The following is a 20,944-nucleotide window of genomic DNA, read 5'->3' on the forward strand; positions in this document are numbered from 1 at the left end:
AAGAGTATCTTGGATTGTCAGGATGGGCCCAATTTAATTAAAAGTATCCTTAAAAGTGGGAGAGGGAAGAAAAAGTGACATAATAGGAAAAGTTAACTTTCTTTTGCTAGCTTTGAAGATGGAGGAGGAGGGCCAATAGCTGAGGAATGAGGGCAGCCTCTAGAAGCTGGGAAAGACAAGGAATGAACCCTACACCCAGTGCCCACAAAGAAATATGGCCCTACCAACCTCTTGATTTTAGCCCTGTGAGACATATATCAGACTTAACGAACTTTGTGTTGTGGTAATTTGTTATGGCAGCAGTAGAAAAGTAATAACAGTATTACAAACTGCAATCAAAAAATGGGTATACGATATGATAGAAAAGGGATAAACTTTTGTGACCTTGGGATGCATGAGCTAAACCTGAGAAAGAGCAGAGGGCTGACAAGAACTGGCTAGAAAGGTAGATTTGTGGATCAAGTAAAGAAGGCGATCATGCCTAGGACCAATAACAGCTGCCTAGCCTCAGATCAGTTGTGCTCCTGTGTATATTTTTCTTCTGTTGACTTCCTGCAGTTTTTTTCTCAAGGGCAACACTGGGCTGTGCTTTCCTGGCCTTAACAGTCTCACCCTGTAGAGGACTCCAGGTTGATCATATGTGAATAGCTAGAAAAGAAAGTTAAGCCTATAGAATCCCAAGCTCTCTACATGTGGGACCCTGATCCTGAGGATGTAACAGCTGCAGCAGCATAGGGAATTGACATTCCCAGTACCCAAGACTCCAAAAAAAGACGTGAGTGGAACTTTTCTAGTTCAGCTAGTTTATTAGCATTTCCTTTGTCTCCCCGCCTCCCAACTGATTGGGCTTCATTTCTTGGGATACTTATATTGGGTGCCAGTACTACCAGGCTTTCTTCTGCTGATGGATTTGGTGGGCATGGATCCATGGGTACCCAGAAACTTGGCTAATATCCTTTGGAGACTGCTGGTAAGGGGAGCGGGAGGTGAGGAGGAAAGATGCTTCCATGCCCAAGGGCAGGGCTTACAGTGCCTAGGGGACAGAATGTCAGGAGTTCCCAGCCTTGCCCCTCTCTGACCTTGGGAACTTAAATACTTGGAGTGAGGCTGGGGGTAGAAAGCAGTGTGTGGAGAGCACTGGTTGCTCTGCTGAGATCCTCGTGAAAGTCTACTGACAAGGTTCTCTGCTAATCTGGCCTGAGCTGGGTGGCTTTCCTCTGTAACTGTGAATGACCCCAAACTTGAATCTGCTTCTCCATAGTCTCCTCCTTTGGGTTTCCTGGGGCTGGCTCTCTTTTTGGCTGAAGATAGGGTTGAAGCTTTGTCTTGTCTCCTGCCTGAGGCTAGAACCACAGGGTTTGAGGGCTCTTCCTGGCCCAGGCAGTTCTCACCAGCCTCCATGTGAACACATGACTCTTGGGGTGAGATCTGGTGCACTGTCTTTGCTTGCTTGCTTTGCTCTTTCCGAGACCCTTGTTCTGCCCTGCCAGACTTTTGTGTCTGAGGTTGGAAAGAGAAGTGGGAGTGATAACAGTAGGGGACCTGGACAGGCTGAGTCACTGTGCTCTGAGCTTTAGGGGGATGACAGCTTGAAGAGTGCGGCCACAGACTTGGGGGATGAGTCTGCTGTGGTGGGCAAGAAGAGAGTTTCCGGGTGGCTTGAGTTGTGGAGCTCAGGATAAGGGAGCTGCTGAATGACTGACTTGGAGATCTGGAAGCAGGGCTCTGCTGTAGTTTCTCCAGCCTGAGTTCCAGCTCCTTACTCCAGTGCCAGGGCCGGATCCCAGAGTAGGTGGGTACCTTTGGGATAGCCTCACCCTGGGAGGATGGAGTCTCTGTGTTAGCCCCTGTTAACAGCCCTCCCTTGGGTAGGCCAGGTTGGTTGGACTCAATCTTCACAGCTTGAGCTTGGGCAGGAGGCCAGGGTATTGGCTGTAGGTGATCCACTGCTGGAGGGTTGGGGTCCTGGAGGATCCCTCTGAGATGTTGCATATTCCTTCTCACAAACTCAAGGTCAATGTGTGGATCTGGTAGAAGAGCAGAGAACCTGGGAGTTGCGGCTGGGAGTTCAGTGGTCCTGCAGTTCTCTGTATGTTTCACTGTTTCCTCCTCAGGCTTATAGTCAGGTTTGTCTCCAATAGGCTCACTCGTGTGACACTTGGACACAGAGTTTGGGAGTGGGCTGGGGCTCCACACTGGGGACGCAGGAACCCAACAGATTTCTTTCTGCTCCACATCCCCCCAAATAGGCTTAGAGTCAGGCTGGACTCCCAAGGAGTTGGCTCCATGTGGGTCTTGGGGTAAGCTGCAGTCCGGGAGCTCTGAGGTCCGGGAGTCCTTTCTCCCTCCTAAGTCCCCACGTCTAGCTTCAGATTCAAATGGGACTCCCATAGGGCTAGCTCTGAGGGAATCCAGTACAGGAACTGGGGGTGTGCTGAAGGCCAGAGATGGGGATTCAGAAGCCCAGGAATTCCTGGGGTGATTAGTGTCCTTCCATGCAGTTTCTGACCCAGTGAGGCCTCCCACAGGACTGATTCTGTGGTGTTCTAGAACAGGAGCAAGAGATAGGCTGTGGCCAGGGGCTGGGGACTCTGAAGTCCAGAGGTTCTCTCTCTGCCTTATGGCCCCCCTCAAAGTGTTGGAGTCAGACAAGACTGCCTGGACACCTGTGCCTATGGACTCCAGAGAAGCTGAGGGGAAGCTGGGAGGTGAAACTGGGTCTGCAGAGACACAGAGATTTTCTTTACTCTCCATGCCCTTCCTTGGAGTCTCAGATTCTGAAGGAACACAAGTAGATCTGGTTCCATGGAGTCCTGGGTCAAGGTCAAAGGCTGGAGGCTCCGAGGCCCAAGATTTTGTTGAATTTTCTCTGTATCTCCACTGGGGCTCATATCCAGATGACTCTCCCAAGAGTCTGCCTCCCAAGAGTTCTGGCAGGGGATGTGGGGAAGGGCAGAGGGCTGACACTGGAGACCCAGAGGCCATAGGGTTAGCTCTGTGTCCCAAGGATCCCCAGAAATCCTTGGTTGCAGAAGGTCCTCCTTCAGGGCTGATTTCCTGGGCTTCTGACAGAGGGTCTAGAGGCTGGCAGGGGGCTGGCATTGGGGGCTGAAAGGCTTGAGTACTCTCTTTATGTCCTGTGGTTCCCCATTGAGTCTTATCTGCAGGTGGAACTCCCAGGGTGTTAGTTCCTTGAGGCTCTATCAAGGGGGCTACGGATTGGCAAGGGACCAAGATGGCAGGCTCAGGGATCTGAGGCTTCTCTCTTTGCCTCATGGTTTCCCAGAGGGCCTCAGATCCAGAAGGGCCTCCAAGAGGGCTGACTCCCTGGCATTCTGGCAGAGAAGCTTGGGTTAGGCTGGTAGCTGGCATTGCTGGCTCAGGGATTTTGGGGTCCTCCTTTTGCCCCATGGTCTGCCATGGGGCCTCAGACCTAGTTAGGGCTCCCAGGAGACTAGAGGGATTCTCTGCTAGGGAGGCAGAGAGTGAGTCTGGAAAGTGTTGTTGGAGACTAGGATCACATGGCACCTTCCACCAGACCTCAGATGAATAGAAGAGCTTGGAGGGTCTGGTTCTTTGAAAGTTAGGCTGTTGGTGCAGAGCTTGATCCCCGGAGACCCAAGGGATCTCTCTCTGCCGCGTAAGCCACTGTGTATTTGCCTCAGTGCCAGATAGGACTGTCTTACGGTCCATGGGAAAGGGGTTAAGATGAAGGGGAAGTGATGGGACAGGAGGGGAAGATGGAGAGGGAAGTTGTTGAGGATCAGAGGCCATCCTTTCCAGATCCTCTGTAGTATGGGCTTCCTGGGTGGGAAGTGGGGTTGGGAAGCCATACCAGGGAAGCAGCAATACTGGGGATCTAGGCAGGAAGGCAAGCTTGTTAAAGAAGACAGAAGGACTAACAGATAGCTTCAAGGGAGAAAGGCCACCTGAGCTCAGGAAGATGGCCTCCAAGGACTCACTGTGCAGAGAGGGCAGACCCCAGAAGAACTGGCTTTTTCTCTCCTGTGGGCGGCTCCCTGATGTTGTCGTGTGCCTCACAGGCAGGTTGGTCAAGATCTGAAAGGTGGGAAAGGATCGGGGAGGGTTTGGGGCCTGTGTGAGTCCTTGCTCTAGTGTCCCTGGGGCCTTATGGAGGCCTTCAGAATTACAAGATGGCTGAGATGGGGCTGTAGTGACTTGCTCTCCAATAGGAGCTTCTTTAGGAAGAGAACATGTCTTCAGTGGATCCAGAAATGCCTCCTCTTCCTCCTCTGACTTCTGCTTCCACAGGTGATCAAGGAAAGCCACACGGTACAGAAGTGGTAGGCCCTGGGGAGGGGAGAAAGATACAGTCAGGTGTGAAGGCTTTCCAGAGACACAGAGTGTGTATCATGAAGGCCTCAGTCTCTGGTCTACACCCAGAGTGGACAGTCACTCACTGGGGCCCACGTCTGGGGACAACAGTCCCTTACCCATCTGGTGTTAATGGCCATTACCCAGCCACATTTGAAGACCAGCATTTCCTTACATAACTCAACATCTAGGGTCAGTGAGCACGGCTTCAAATGTTGTGTTAACGGTAAAACTCACCCGGCCTCACGCTTAAGGCTTATGTGGTCACTTCTTTGGGCCCACATTGATGTCTATGACTCCTCCCCTGAACTCATGTGGTGAATCGTTTAACCCAGCTGCACTGCTGTGTCATTCACCTTGCCTCGCATCTTGTCCCCAGAGTACCAGGGCTGAAGCTGCTGCCATGTCCCAAGCTGCCACCACCTCTGGATCTGCCAAACCATGAACAAAAACAGTGTTATCAGATTCCCTGGACTCTGGAGGCAGCTGCTGCCACAGTGTCTGCAGGCTAGGGCATAGGTCAGCTGGTTCCAGAGAAGCCCCACGACCCCCTCAGACCCACGCAGGTCCTCTGGCAGCCATTCCATTTTCCTCAGCCTAGTGGCAGTTTACCCTCCTGAGGTCATCACTGCATCACAGAACAAAGAACTCCCATCCCCCACATACCTAACAACAGTCTGTCTGAATTCAGGGCCAAAACATTGCCCCCACTAGACAACTCAAACTTCATTCAGTGAAACCTGAGTGATCCCCTTTTGTCTTGATTCCTAAGATCAGAATTACCTTCAGGCATTGTGGATGAGGACATGTATTCTAGCATCAAGCTGCCTTATTTAAATCCTAGCTCTGCCACTTCTTACCTGTGGAGTCTCAAAAGACTCAGTGCCTAAATTCTCTCACCTGTAAAATGGGGATAATATTATTACTTAGCACATAGAGTTGTTTTGAAGATTAAATGAAGAAAACATTTATATGCTTAGAGTAGTACACAGTATATGCTGTGTTAAAATTTTCTTTTGTTGCCATAAATGATCAATAACCAATCTAAAGTAAGATTAGAATAGAGAACAGTTTTATTTGAGTCAAGCTAAAGACTGTAACCCGGGAGACAGCCTCTCATAGCTCTGAGGAACTGCTCCCAAGAAGCCTGGTTTCCAGCACAGCTTTATATCTTGTCAGAATAAAAGACATCAAATATAACAGGGGTACATTTCTTCCATGTTTCAAAAAAGACAGATTACTTGGTACACAGCAAATCAGTATGGCCTTGGTACCTGGGAAGGGAGCCTTATCGTCAAAGGAGTACTGGCATTGGCCTCCCACGAAGGGAGGCGTTTATCTCTAACTTCAAAACAGATATTCTTTACTTCTGGACAATGCACCCTTTTCTTCAATGGTTAAATCAGATGTACAATGTATGTTTGATAGACTACAAGACAGGCTTGTAGCTAGTATAAAGTTCAAGTCAAATCATTTATAAGCCAGAATGACTTCCCCATACCTCAATATGTGAAAATGTCTTCCATCACTTTTATTTTTAAAAATTTGTATTTATTTTTGGCTGTCTGCAGGCTTTCTCTAGTTGCGGTGAGTGGGCTTCTCATTGCTGTGGCTTTTCTTGTTGAGGAGCACAGGCTCTAGGGTGCACAGGTGTCAGTAGTTGTGGCACACGGGCTTAGTTGCCCTGCAGCATGTGGAATTTTCCCAGACCAGGGATCAAAGCTGTGTCCCCTACATTGGCAAGTAGATTCTTAACCACTGGGAACAAGAGAAGTCATCTTTCATCACTTTTAAAGTTCCTAATTATTAATATAAGCCTCATTCCATCTTTAATAGGTAGAGTCTGTTTCCTCTTTTATATCTCATGTCTTTAGGTTGCCTGAGATCTTTTTTGCAAGCATTCATGTTAAGGATGACAGTAAATCAAATGTGCTTGATCTTTTTTTTTTTTTTCTTTTGTTCCTCTTTCCCCTAAAATCACCACTCTGTTCCATTTCAACTCCTCTTTTTTGGATCAAGCTTCAATATCTGCCTTTGCAATACATTTCAGTGCCTCTCTTCTCACCCTGCCCCGTCAGCTGCCAGCTTAGTCTGGTAGAGAGACCGTGAGTTGAAGTTGAGGAGACGGATTTTCTAGCTCTGTCACTATTTGGCCATGTGATCTTGGGCAAGAAAACGTTCTCCACTGGTACCATGATTTGGCCTAGATTTATTCATTTGCTCAATCCACATATATTTATTAAGTGCTCCCTGTGGATCAGGTATTGTGCTCAGTCTTGAGGAGGCAGATGATAGGGTCTCTGTGCTAAAGTAGTTCCCATTTCAGTGAGGGAAATAGTCAAATAATAGAAGTTAAATAGAGATATGCGCAGGGTACTAAGGAGGTGGAGGACATCTAACCAGCTTGGGGAAGGGGATGGCTTGTCAGAGGGTGCTTCCCAGAAGAGATCAGTGCTTGGTTTGAAGAGTCAAGAAAATGAGAGTGTAGGAAGCAAGAGGACAATTCAAGCAGTGGAAACAGCCTGTGTAAAAGTGGTGGGGCAGAGAAAGCATGTCCCATTAGGGAAACAAGGTGTTTCAGTGCATGTGTTGTATTAGGTGGGGATAAGGGAAGCAGTAGGACAGACGAGATCACAAAGGGCCCTGAATACCAGACTAAGAAGTTGGAGCTTTATCCTGAAGGTGATGGGAAATAACTGAGAAATTTTGAGCAGGGAAGAGACAAGATCAAGTCTGTGTCTTGGAAAGAATACTCTGGCTATAGTGAGGGCAAAGAGATTGAAAGCAAGAGATTGGCTAGGGAAACTTTGCTTTAGTTTGGGCAAAAGATGAGGCCTGAACCAAGGCAGTGATGGTGGGAGTGGAAAATGACAGTCAAGTAAAATTCCAAAGTTATAATTGATTAGACTTGGTTACCAGTGGGATGGAGTGGAATGAGGAGTTGTTTTGCAGAAAGTTTTCACTTTCATCTCAGGTTCAAAGGATTTGTTAACAAAATAAGTCACTTGTTATATACTAATAAATAATACAGATATTTATTAGAGAATTATCTAGCTTTCAACATACTAACATTAAAAGAAAAGAGAAATAGAAAGAGCAGAGAATACATCACCAAATTGGGTTTTGACCAACATCCAGACTTAATCAGCATTGGAAACTCCTATATCACAGTACATCTGGATTCCCAAATGGGAAAGGGTCCCAGGCGGCACATCCACTCAGTGGGTGAGACTTCAAAGATTTCAGTTCAAGTTCCTGCTTATAATCCCAGGACAATCTGTGACCAAATCACAGTTCTGGTTTCATATTAATGCTGTTTGTTTTGTTGTGTAAAACTTGGAATATAGTTAAGCCTGGGGCTTGGTTGGCAAGGCCCTCTCCAGGGTCTCATCAATCTCAAGATTTCTCCCTCATCTTATCTATGGTGCTACAAGGCTTGCACTCACAGCAGGTAGTCACTCACAGTCACTCACAGTCAGGGCAGCGTCCAGGCAGGTTAGAAGCAAGATCAGAGGCTTGCTCTGCTTTTTCTCTGAAGCCTAAACAAGACTATTCATTTAATTTCCCTAACAGGAGTTGAGAATGACTCCAGCGTTTCTGACTTGGGGGGACTGGGTGTATATGTTTGTGCCATTTTACTGAGATAAGTAACACAAACCTGGTGACCGATTTAGGATGACGGGGCAATGTGTTCCATTTTAGACATTTGCATTTGAGATTCTTGTGACAAGGATATGTTTGTTAGGCAGGAGGCAGTTAGATACATGCAATGAAGCTTGGGAAAGCAGTCTATTCAATTCCAGTTCAGTTGCTCAGTTGTGTCCAACTCTTTCCCATCCCATGCAGTGCAGCATGCCAGGCTTCCCTGTCCATCACCAACTCCCGGAGCTTGCTCAAACTCATGTCCGTTGACTCGGTGATGCCATCTAACCATCTCATCCTCTGTCATCCCCTTCTCCTGCCTTCAATCTTTCCCAGCATCAGGGTCTTTTCCAATGAGTCAGTTCTTCACATCAGGTGGCCAAAGTATTGGAGCTTCAGCATCAGTCCTTCCAATGAATATTCATGACTGATTTCCTTTAGGATTGACTGGTTTGATCTTGCAGTTCAAGGGACTCTCAGGAATCTTCTCCAACACCACAGTTCAAAAGCATCAGTTCTTCAGCACTCAGCTTTCCTTATGGTCCAACTCTCACATCCATACATGACTACTGAAAAAAGCATAGCTTTGACTAGATGGACCTTTGTCAGCAAAGTAATGTCTCTGCTTTTTAATATGCTGTCTAGGTTGGTCACAGCTTTTCTTCCAAGGAGCAAGCATGTTTTAATTTCATGGCTGCAGTCAGCATCTGCAGTGATTTTGGAGCTCAAGAAAATAGTCTCTCACTGTTTCCATTGTTTCCCCATCTATTTGCCATGAAGAGATGGGACTGGATGCCATGATCTTAGTTTTTTTAATATGAGTTTTAAGCCAGCTTTTTCACTCTCCTTTTTTTACCTTCATCAAGAGGTTCTTTAGTTCCTCTTTGCTTTCTGCCATAAGGGTGATGTCATCTGCATATCTGAGGTTATTGATATTTCTCCTGGTAATCTTGATTTCAGCTTGTGCTTCATCCAGCCTGCCTTTTTACATGATGTACTCTGCATATAAGTTAAATAAACAGGGTGACAATATACAGCCTTGACATCCTCCTATCCCAATTTGGAACCAGTCCGTTGTTCCATATCCCATTCTAACTGTGGCTTCTTGACTTCCATACAGATTTCTCAGGATGCAGGTAAAGTGGCAGGTAAAGCAATCTATATAGGGTATAAAATTTGACAGCTAGCAGTATATACGTAGCAGCAAAAATCATAAAAGGGCTTAAAGATACATACTCATAATAAGACTTGGCCCAGACAATGTGGCCAGGAGTTTGTTTCTTGTTTTCTTTTTTGTAACTTGCACACATGCACAGTTGCTCAGTCGTGTCCAACTCTTTGTGACCCTGTAAACTGTAGGCTGCCAAGTTTCTCTGTCCATGGAATTCTCCAGACAAGAATACTGGAGTGAGTAGCCATTCCCTTCTCCAGGGATCTTCCCAACCCAGAGATCAAACCCGCATCTCTCTTTTTTTAATTTTATCTATTTTTTATTGAAGGATAATTGCTTTACAGAATTTCGCTGTTTTCTGTCAAACTTCAACATGAATCAACCATAGGTATACATATTACATGCCCCCCTCACCCCCCACCACTTTGAGACAAACCCGCATCTCTTGCATCTCCTGCATTGGCAGGCAGATTTTTTACCACTACGCCACCTGGGAAGCCGACTTGAATGAGTAGCCAACATTGTAAGATTAGTAGATTGTACACAATAATATTTTTGGGTAAAATCTGGCAACATAGGCCTCTCATTCCCACCAAGTTAAGACCATTTAAAGCTAAGTAGAAGGTCCTTTTGGAGAAGACGATGGGACCCCACTCCAGTACTCTTGCCTGGAAAATACCATGGATGGAGGAGCCTGGTAGGCACAGTCCATGGGGTCGAGAAGAGTCGGACACAACTGAGCGACTTCACTTTTACTTTTCACTTTCATGGATTGGAGAAGGAAATGGCAACCCACTCCAGTGTTCTTGCCTGGAGAATCCCAGGGAAGGGGGAGCCTGGTGGGCTGCTGTCTTTGGGGCCGCACAGAGTTGGACACGACTGAAGTGACTTAGCAGCAGCAGCAGCAGAAGGTCCTTTAGTGGCTCTGTGCTTTCCAGCTCACCATGTTCTCTTTGTTAAAGCCAAGGCTAAAGACTAGTTTCTGTTTATTTTATGCTATGATTTTGTTTTCTTACACTTGTCTATTTTTAGTCATTTGTATTATCTGCCTGATATTTGAGTTTGCTATCTCTGGATGAATCAAGTAAGTTGAGTTCTGATAGGAAATAGAGAAGACAATACTGAATACTTATTCTGTGCCAGCTTATTTACATTTACAGCAGAATAATTTCCCAAGTGCTGTGTGCTACTCATTGTCAAAAGAGATACTCAGTAGGAAGAAAAGGTAACTTTGCTCTCCTCTCTTCTAAGAATTATAGGTTTCTTATCTTATGGAATAGTTAATGGGTTTTGAATTTTCTAGTCCCAAATTAAAGTTGCAGTACACCTGTTCTACAACCTTATCCAGGCTCTTGTGTAGGATAAAAATTTAAGGTGCTCTTAAGAAGAAGATGGCGGAAGTGCTGGGTTGAAAGAAGAGGAGTTGCCCAAGGATAGCCATGTGTTCAGGGACTAGAGAAAAGAGATATTGCAATAGGCTCCATGAGTGACAGAAGTCAATTAGGAGGTTGGACTTCCCTGGTGGTAGAGTGGTAAAGAATCCACCTGCCAATGCAGGAGACTTGAGTTCGATCCCTGGGTCAGGAAGATCCATTGGAGAAGGAAATGGCAACCCACTCCAGCACTCTTGCCTATAGAATCCGATGGACAGAGAAGCTTCATGAGCATAGTCCAAGGTGTCACAAAGAGTTGGACATGACTGATTGACTGAGCAGGCATGCCAGGAAGATTCCACATGCTGTGGAACAATTAAGCCCATGCGCTACAGTTACTGAGCCTGCACTTTAGAGCCCGGGAGCTGCAACTACTGAAGCCTCAGTGCTATAACTGCTGAAGCCCCTGTGCCTAGAACCTGTGCTCTGCAACAAGAGAAGCTGCCACAATGAGAAGCCTGTGCACTGAAGCTAGAGAGTAGCTCCCGCTCTCTGCAACTAGAAAAAGCCTGAGGACCACAAGGAAGACCCAGCACAACCAAAAATAAATAAATAAAAAAATTTTAAAAAGTCAGTTAAGAGGTAGCAGGACTTCTCATAGGGAGAGCTGATTTAATGGTTAGGGCACTAAATATCTAGTACATAGCCTGGGGAACTGTAGCAAAAGATGCTGATGTACACACTTGGCAGAGATGAGGTGGAGTCACTTGCCTCTGTGTGGACTGTATGAGTTTAGACAATGCACATCCCAGTGGAAACCATGACAGACTCAAGACCCGAGGTTCTTTCCTAAATGTTTTTTGTTTGGTCAATGTATATACCACACTAAAGAGGGGAAAAACCCCACTCCCACATGAATCATGATTAATATTAGATATCTTACAACCCTGATAAATAAGAGTTTCGAGCCAGATTTAGTTTAATTTAGAAAAATTAAGTAATGTAATGTTTCTTGTGCCTCAGTTGTGGGATAAATTTATACTCTAACATAACTATCTCATTTAATCTTTACAACCCTTTAAAGTAGGTATTGGAGAAGGCAATGGCACCCCACTCCAGTACTCTTGCCTGGAAAATCCCATGGATGGAGGAGCCTGGTAGGCTGCAGTCCATGGGTTTGCTAAGAGTCGGACACGACTGAGCAACTTCACTTTTACTTTTCACTTTCCTGCATTGGAGAAGGAAATGGTAACCCACTCCAGTGTTCTTGCCTGGAGAATCCCAGGGACGGGGAGCCTGGTGGGCTGCCGTCTATGGGGTCGCACAGAGTCGGACATGACTGAAGTGACTTAGCAGCAGCAGCAAAGTAGGTATTGTTATATTCTTTCAACATAGGAGAATCTGTGACACAAAGAAATTAACATATATATATTATTATTATATCTATATTTCTGTGTATCCATAGTATATAGATATTCCATAAGGCAGAGTTAGAGATTGAGAACCCCCTTGTATTGTGAGTAATCATTTGGGTATATGTGACAGAAATTAAAATCCAACCAGTGTAAATAAATGGGAATGTATGATTCATATCTGAACAATCCAGGGGTAGGGGTGGCTTCAGGTAATAGGACTGATGCAGGGATTCAATTTGATGTCATCAGGATTCAATTTTCATTTCTTTCCTGTCTTTTTCTTTTTTTGGCTGCATTGCATGGCTTGCAGGATCTTAGTTTCCTGATTAGGGATCGAACCCACGCCCCCTGTAGTAGAAGCTCAGAGTCCTAACCACTGGACCACCAGCGAATTCCCCTGTTTTCATTTCTTGACTCTGTCTTATGTGCTAACTATTTTCAGGTGTTGTGTGGGTAGCAAGTTCAAGTGAAGCTGAAAATGTGGTGTTGCTGTGACAATATTGTCCTTATGGATTCCAATTGGTCATGTATCCATCATTGAACTACTCACTGAACTGCACACAGGGAAATAGAATGCTTCATCTGACAGGTCTGAATCATACACTCACTCTTGGAGTAAGGGTGTGGAGGGAAGAACACTCCACCTGCACGTGGACTGAGACCAAAGAAGCAGGGGTATGGTTATTCCTCCAGGAGACACAGACATACTGTTTTTGGAAAGGTGCATGCCTGCTCTCAGCAAAATAAGATGGCATAAAAGAGATGTCCACTACAGCTCTCTCTAACTACCCCATTCTGTTTTCTGGCCCAGAGCCATGCCAGATCTTTTGAGATCTGGGGCTTAAATTGAAACATGAATGCAATGCAGATTCTCTGAGGTTGGGGAAGGGGTTGGATGGGGCATAGAGCAGAGATCTTGAAGGAGGGAAATCTATGGGAGACCCAAACATCAGTGTGGATAGCCCTATTCAATGACTTAGACTCAGTTCCTAGATATTTTCATCTCAGAGTCCTTTACCTCTGCTACTATCCAACTATGGCCATATCTGAAGCATCATCACCAGGAAACACTCTACTTTCTGAAATAATATAGTCTTATATCACTCTCTAACTTCAACCTCCAGATTTATCCTAAAATACCAACTCTTCAACCTTCTCAGGATATCTAGTCCATTGATCTTTCCACTTTCTCCTCATCCATAAACAACCTCTTGCCTTATTTCCTCCCTCTCCAAGACAGACTTCATGGTTCATCACCTAATCAACATTCATCAATTCAATCTGGGAAAATCCCAACTTGATGCCAGAGCTGCTCTCTGGGAAGGCAGAGCTCAGCATTATTGGATAAAATCACACATATAGATAAGTTGTTGGCACCATAAATTCATGGTCTATGACTAATGGTCAAATTCGTCATTATTTGAAATGCTTTTATTCATGCATTCCATTTATTAAGGACCTGCTATATGCTAGGCACTGTTCTAAGTATTGGGATACATGGGTGATCAAAACAGGCAAAGCTTCCCTGGCAGTCCAGTGATTAGGACTCTGAGGGGGTTTGATCCCTGATTGGGGAACTAAATCCCCACAAACCCCATCATGCGGCACACACACACAACAGGAGGCAAAGCTTCTTGACCATGGTGCTATGTAATTTATTTCTTAGTAAATTCTCCCACTCTACTCAAAACCAGTTCAAACCTTCTTTACTTTCCTCCACTTCTTTCTCTCTCGGCCCCTAACATATATGGCAGAGCTCTACTTTTCAGAGAAATCAGGAGCTATCCTATGAGAACTTTGCATCATCCCAAATCATTGCCTCCAATCTCCTTTCTTCCTGCTATAGTGAAAGGTGTTCCTCTGGGAGACCTTCCTTGACGCCCCCAAGCTAGGACGGGTGCCCTCATCCTCTCCTCCTCCACAGGCACTTTCCACACTAGACTGTAACTTGTATCTTAATTATCTGAGGGTAGGGACCTTGTCTACCCAGTTCACTGTTTTAACCTCAGCATCAGGCCCTTAGCTTGGGCTTTCCCTGTGGCTCAGCAGGTAAAAAATCTGCCTGCAATGCAGGAGACCTTGGTTCGATTCCTGGGTTTGGAAGATCCCCTGGAGAAGGGAAAGGCTACCCACTCTAGTATTCTAGCCTGGAGAATTCCATGTACTACAGTCCATAGGGTTGCAAAGAGTCGGACACGACTGAGTGACTTTCACTTTCAGGCGCTTAGTACATAGTTGGAGCTCAGTACCCTAAGGGTGAATGAACGAAAGGGTGAGATTTCCGGAGAGGGCCTGCTTATGGGCGGGGCCTGCTCATGGGCGGGGCGGGGCTGGGTGGGGGCCGCCTCAGGACTGTCCTCTCAGGCTTCTTGGAGGCCACTAGCAGACAACAGCTCAGGACGCTGAAGTAAGCATACTTGAGATCAGAGCGCACAGCCAAGATTCGGGCAAGGCTTTTCGGACGCCTCAGGGCCCATTCCGGGGCAGGACTCTATCCTCGGAAGGCCTCTGGGTGCGGCGGCTGAGCCCAGGTCTCGCCGCGGAGCGCACCATCTTCCACATGCGGCCGTAGCTTTGGCGTCATAAAACTGCCCAACTAGTTTTTTTCCCTTTCCCTCCGCCTTCCTTCTCCCTTTTCCCGACCCCTCTTTCCTCTTCCTCCTCCCTTTTCCCCTTCCCATTTCATCCAGAAGGATGTGTCGAGTGAAGGGCCAGTAACCCAGCTCCAGTTGCAGCACCGCGGGATCGACACGCTCTATTCCCCTGCACCTGAGGGGCCCAGTGTTCCAAAAACGTCAGGACTGGTCTGAACTGTGAAACCTGAAGGAACCGCCCCTCCGGGAGGGATTGGCGTCCTCGGGAGGGTGAAGGTCATGTCCAGGAGGATTGTTTCAGGTGGGAGGACGAAGTGGGGAGGCCCCGGGGGCGGCCGGCAGTGGGAGCAGAGGGCGGGGCGGGCCCCAGCCTTGAACACAGATATGGGCAGAAGTCAGGGGCCATCCTGAGGGGCTGGCCCCGCAGGCTTCTAGAGGGGAATCCGAAGCAACTACCTTCAAATCTCTTGCTGCATTTTTTGGGGGGGCTTCTATGTGTCAGGTCCTGTGTTTGATAGGCACTCTAGCTATGTCCTACTAGAGATAGGAGGAAATGTTACTTTTTAAATTTTGTTTATCTCAAGTCTTAGTTGTGGCACTGAGTGGCTCCAGAGTGCAGGGCTTAGTTGCTCCCAGTCTTGTGGAATCTTAGTTCACTGACCAGGGCTCAAACACACATCCCCTGCATTGCAAGGCAAACTCTCAGCCACTGGACCACCAGGGAAGTCCTCAGAAATGTTACTGAAAAAAAAAAAAGAATTTATTTACTTATGTCCACTAAAAAGACACACAACGTGTGAGAGCTGTGAATTAAGTATTATTTGGGGTAAAATGAGGACTGCATCACTTAATGGGAAATAGATGGGGAAACAGTGGAAACAGTGTCAGACTTTATTTTTGGGGGCTCCAAAATCATTGCAGATGGTGATTGCAGCCATGAAATTAAAAGATGCTTACTCCTTGGAAGGAAAGTTATGACCAACCTAGATAGCGTATTGAAAAGCAGAGACATTACTTTGCCAACAAAGGTACTTCTAGTCAAGGCTATGGTTTTTCCAGTAGTTATGTATGGATGTGAGAGTTGGACTGTGAAGAAAGCTGAGCGCCGAAGAATTGATGCTTTTGAACTGTGGTGTTGTAGAAGACTCTTGAGAGTCCCATGGACTGCAAGGAGATCCAACCAGTCCATTCTAAAGGAGATCAGTCCTGGGATTTCTTTGGAAGGAAAGATGCTAAAGCTGAAACTCCAGTATTTTGGCCACCTCATGTGAAGAGTTAACTCATTGGAAAAGACTCTGATGCTGGGAGGGATTAGCGGCAGGAGGAGAAGGGGATGACAGAGGATGAGATGGCTGGATGGCATCACTGACTTGATGGACATGAGTTTGAGTGAACTCTGGGAGTTGGTGATGGACAGGGAGGCCTGGCATGCTGCAACTCACGGGGTCGCAAAGAGTCGGACACAACTGAGTGACTGAACTGACTGACTGACTGAGGACTGCAGTGTAGCATATAGCACCTCAGATATCTCTGAGAGACTGATTCAAAGCGGCAGTAGGGGAAGGTCAGTGTATAAAATTTTGGTGAAGGGAAAGTTAAGTTAACATAATCAAGTCCTTACTTTACAAAAGGTTTCCTGCTAGTCACTGTGAAGGGATTTAGTACTTTTCTAGATATGAAGAGATGTAAGAATTTGGATCATGAAATAAGTTCCTAACTATCTAAAGACCTATTCCATCAGTTTCCCTGGAGCACAGAGTACCTCACTTTCCACCCTGAATTCCCTTTAGTGGGTATTGATGGTTGGCAGCTGCAGCAGCACAGGTAGATGTTGTTTGCTGCTGCTAAGTCACTTTAGTCGTGTCCGACTCTGTGCGACCCCAGAGATGGCAGCCCACCAGGCTCCCCCGTCCCTGGGATTCTCCAGGCAAGAACACTGGAGTGGGTTGCCATTTCCTTCTCCAATGCATGAAAGTGAAAAGTGAAAGTGAAGTTGCTCAGTCGTGTCTGACCCTCAGTGACCCCATGGACTGCAGCCTTCCAGGCTCCTCCGTTCATGGGATTTTCCAGGCAAGAGTACTGAAGTGGGGTTTCATTGCCTTCTCCGTGTTGTTGTTTAGTTACTAGCAAATGCTCTTGGCAAGTGCCAATTTGTAGTAGTAGTAGTGTTAGTCACTCAGTTGTGTCTAACTCTTTACAACCCCATGGACTGTGGCCTGCCAGGCTCCTCTGTCCGTGGGATTCTCCAGGCAAGAATACTGGAGTGGATTGCCATTGCCTTATCCAGAGGATCTTTCTGACCCAGGAATCAAACCTGGGTCTCCTGCATTGCAGGCAGATTCTTTACCATCTGAGCTACCGGGAAGATCAGCCAATTTGTAGTTGACACTTATTTTTGGTTGTGTTGGGTCTTCATGATACGTGAGCTTTCTCTAGTTGCAATAGCAAGGGCCACTGTCTAGTTGAGGTTCGTGAGCTTCTCACTGCGGTGGCTTCTCTTGTTGCACACCATGGGCTGTAGTAGTTACCACCTGTGGGCTCCGAGGAATGTGGTATCTTCCCCAACCAAGGTTTGAACCCATGTCCCCTGCATTGGCAGGTGGATCTTATCCACTGCACCATGAGGGAAGTCCTGCATATTTCTTACATACAATATTAGATCAAATTTTTTGTTTGAAAACTTACTGTAGAATAAGCATTTCCATATATTGTAAAACATTGGGTAAATATGATTTTTTGGAGAAAACTTTGGTGTTTATTTTGTGGTATTTGATTCAGCTAATGTTGACTTGATAAAGAGTTGATGTTAGAGAGGACTAAGTCTTTAAAAGTGTGAATTTTATTTATTTTTGGAATACATATATTTACATGGCAAAAACAAAACCTGTGTGTCCCAGCACAGGTGGAAATGGTGAGGAGTTTTATGCAATGGTACAAAATGAAGCAGGGCAAAGGCTAACAGAGTTTGCCAAGAGAACGCACTGGTCATAGCAAACACCATCTTCCAACAACACAGGAGATGACTCTATACATGGACATCACCAGATGGTCAGTACCAAAATCAGATTGATTATATTCTTTGTGGCTGAAGATGGAGAAGCTCTATACAGTCAACAAAAACAAGACCAGAAGCTGACAGTGGCTCAGATCTTGAACTCCTTATTGCCAAATTCAGACTTAAATTGAAGAAAGTAGGGAAAACCACTAGACCATTCAGGTATGACCTAAATCAAATCCCTTATGCTTATACAGTGGAAATGACAAATAGATTCAGGGGATTAGATCTGATAGACACAGTGCCCGGAGAACTATGTGCGGAGATTCGTGACATTGTGCAGGAAGTAATGATCAAGATCACTCCAAGAAAAAGAAATGCAAAAAGGCAAAATGGTTGTCTGAAGAGGCCTTACAAATAGTTGAGAAAAGAAAAAAGAGAAGCTAAAGGCAAAGGAGAAAAAGGAAAGATATACCTATTTGAATGCAGAATTCCAAAGAATAGCAAGGAGACATAAGAGAGCCTTCCTTAGTGATCAACGCAAAGAAACAGAGAAAAACAATAGAATGGGAGAGACTAGAGATCTCTTCAAGAAAATTAGAGATACCAAGGGAACATTTCATGCAAAGATGGGTACAATAAAGTATAGAAGCGGTATGAATCTAACAGAAGCAGAAGATATTAAGAAGAGGTGGCAAGACACAGAAGAACTATACAAAAAAGATCTTAATGACCCTGATAACCACGATGGTGTGATCACTCATCTAGAGCTAGACATCCTGGAATGTGAAGTCAAGTGGGCCTTAGGAAGCATCAATACGAACAAAGCTAGTGGAGGTGATGGCATTCCAGTGGAGCTATTTCACTTCCTCAAAGATGATGCTGTGAAAGTGCTGCACTTAATATGCCAGCAAATTTGAGTGCCATGTGCTCAGCAGTGGCCACAGGACTGGAAAAGATCAGTTTTCATTTCAATCCCAAAGAAAGGCAATGCCAAAGAATGTTCAAACTACCATACAATGGCACTCATCTCACAAACTAGCAAAGTAATACTCAAAATTCCCCAAGCCAGGCTTCAGCAATACATGAACCGTGAACTTCCAGATGTTCAACCTGGATTTAGAAAAGGCAGAGGAACCAGAGATCAAATTGCCAACATCTGTTGGATCATCGAAAAAGCAAGAGAGTTCCAGAAAAAACATCTACTTCTGCTTTATTGACTACGCTAAAGTCTTTTGTGTGGATCACAACAAACTATGGAAAATTCTTAAAGACATGGGAATACCAGGCCATCTGACGTGCCTCCCGAGAAATCTGTATGCAGGTCAAGAAGCAACAGTTAGAACCAGACATGGAACAACGGACTAGTTCCAAATTGGGATAGGAGGACATCAAGGCTGTATATTGTCACCCTGTTTATTTAACTTCTATGCAGACTATATCATGCGAAATGCTGGGCTAGATGAAGCACAAGCTGGAATCAAGATTGCCGGGAGAAATATCAATAACCTCAGATATGCAGATGACACCACCCTTATGACAGAACACAAAGAGGAACTGAAGAGCCTCTTGATGAAAGTGAAAGAGTGAAAAAGCTGGCTTGAAACTCAACATTCAAAAATCTTAGATCGTGGCAAATAGATGGGGAAACAGTGGAAACAGTGAGAGACTTTATTTTCCTGGGCTCCAAAATTGCTGCAGATGGTGACTGTAGCCATGAAATTAAAAGATGCTCCTTGGAAGAAAAGCTATGACCAACCTAGACAGCATGTTAAAAAGCAGAGATATTACTTTGCCAACAAAGGTCCATCTAGTCAAAGCTATGGTTATTTCAGTAGTCATGCATGGATGTGAGAGTTGGACCATAAAGAAAGCTGAGTGCTGAAGAACTCATGCACTGTGGTGTTGGAGAAGACTCTTTAAGAGTCCCTTGGACTGCAAGGAGATGAAACCAGTCCATCCTAAAGGAAATCAGTCCTGAGTATTCATTGGAAGGACTGATGCTAAAGCTGAAATCTGCAGTACTTTGGCCACCTGATGCAAAGAACTGACTCATTGGGAAAGACCCTGATGCTGGGAAAGATTGAAGGCAGGAGAAGGGAACAACAAAAGTTGAGAAGGTTGGATGTCATCACTGAGTCAATGGACATGAGTTTGAGCAAGCTCCTGCAGTTGATGATGGACAGGCAAGCCTGGCGTGCTGCTGTCCACAGGGTCACAAAGAGTCAGACAGGACTGAAGGACTGAACTAAACTGAACTTTATGCAATGGTTCAAGGGTGGGTTGTTGAAAAGGATCAGGGTGCGTGCAGGACTTGCATTCCTCTAATCTGGCTTTCCGTGTTCTCCTGATGAGCTTCTGTGATTCTGGAGGTTATCAAACTGACTTCTCTGGAATGAAAATGCTTCATCTGGTAGTTATCATCTTCCACAGGTGGAGCAGTGGTGAAGAATCCACCTGCCAATGCAAGAGACACAGGAAATGCAGGTTCGATCCCTGGATCGGGAAGATCCCCTGGAGTAGGAAATGGCAACCCACTCCAGTATTCTTGCCTGGAACATCCCATGGACAGAAGAGCCTTGCAGGCTTCAGACCATGGGTCGAAAAGACTTGGACATGACAGCACACACTCATGTCATTAGTTTTGCAGAAGAGCTCAAAAACAGTTATATGTGTATCCCTTGAGGCAAAAACTGGATCCGGTCCCAAGACTGCACTATTGTTTCTTCACTGCTCCTCCCTGGTCTCTGCATCCCTTCCCTTCCCTGATTAGCAACTGTTTGAACCTGCCCTTTGGAACTCAGGAGACGTCAAGGAGGCTGAAGCCTATTTCCTACAAACAGGAAATGGGAAACACAGAAAAACTTCTTTGCCCAGGAGCCACATAGGGTCCTGCTTGGTTTCACATTCTTAGTGTCACCAGAGACAGATTGTTTTTTTTAATTGGCTCTGGTTTCCAACATGCAGATTTGTTCACATGTTCAATATATAGCCCTTTTGATTGCCTGGTTTTATGTGCAGTTCTCAGATTCAGCTCCCCATACTTTGTCAGTTCTAAACACTATTCCTCCTTTGGGCTGATAACCAATAAAGCTTTAGATTTCTGGGTTGGGCATATTTTTAGGGCAACCTTAGTATCTGTGTTCTGGTGGCTCAGACGGTAAAGAATCTGCCTGCAATGCAGGAGACCTGGGTTTGATTCCTGGAGTTAAAATTAGTTTTTGTTTTTTTTTTTAATCAAAGTAATGTATGCATATTGTTTTAAAAGTCAGATAGTAATTTCTTTTAACAAAAAGCAGGCTTGGGAATTCCCTGGTGGTCCAGTGGTTATGACTTGATGCTTTCTTAGTTGGGCCCTGATTCAGTCCCTGGTTTGGTATCTAAAATCCCACAAGCCAAGCAGAGTGGCCAAGGGTGGG

At 45.6% G+C, this 20,944-nt stretch overlaps 2 protein-coding genes across 2 annotated transcripts in view; both read right to left on the minus strand.

Moving 5' to 3' along the window:
* Window positions 1–399: 399 nt before the first annotated feature.
* On the minus strand, window positions 400–3,276 carry SPATA31G1 (SPATA31 subfamily G member 1). The gene is made up of 2 exons (XM_070374934.1): window positions 1,177–3,276; window positions 400–405 (listed from the first exon to the last, which is right to left on the minus strand). The coding sequence occupies exons 1-2, from the start codon at window positions 3,274–3,276 to the stop codon at window positions 400–402; spliced, it is 2,106 nt and encodes a 701-aa protein (XP_070231035.1).
* Window positions 3,273–20,944, minus strand: part of LOC102279187 (SPATA31 subfamily G member 1) — a 29,743-nt gene continuing 12,071 nt past the window's right edge. Inside the window, exons 2-4 of the mRNA XM_070374935.1 lie at window positions 4,692–4,766; window positions 3,529–4,311; window positions 3,273–3,335 (exon numbers count right to left, since the gene is read on the minus strand). Coding sequence (XP_070231036.1) covers window positions 3,273–3,335; window positions 3,529–4,311; window positions 4,692–4,766 — 921 coding nt within the window. The remainder of the gene's footprint in view (window positions 3,336–3,528; window positions 4,312–4,691; window positions 4,767–20,944) is intronic.

This window comes from Bos mutus, chromosome 8, assembly GCF_027580195.1.
Source record: "Bos mutus isolate GX-2022 chromosome 8, NWIPB_WYAK_1.1, whole genome shotgun sequence".
In the NCBI taxonomy this organism is placed as follows: Eukaryota; Metazoa; Chordata; class Mammalia; order Artiodactyla; family Bovidae; genus Bos; species Bos mutus.

What these genes read in the sequence shown, in the direction of transcription:
- SPATA31G1 (XM_070374934.1), bottom strand. Translation starts at nt 3,276, where the DNA reads ATGAGGCAAAGAGAGAAGCCTCAGATCCCTGAGCCTGCCATCTTGGTC.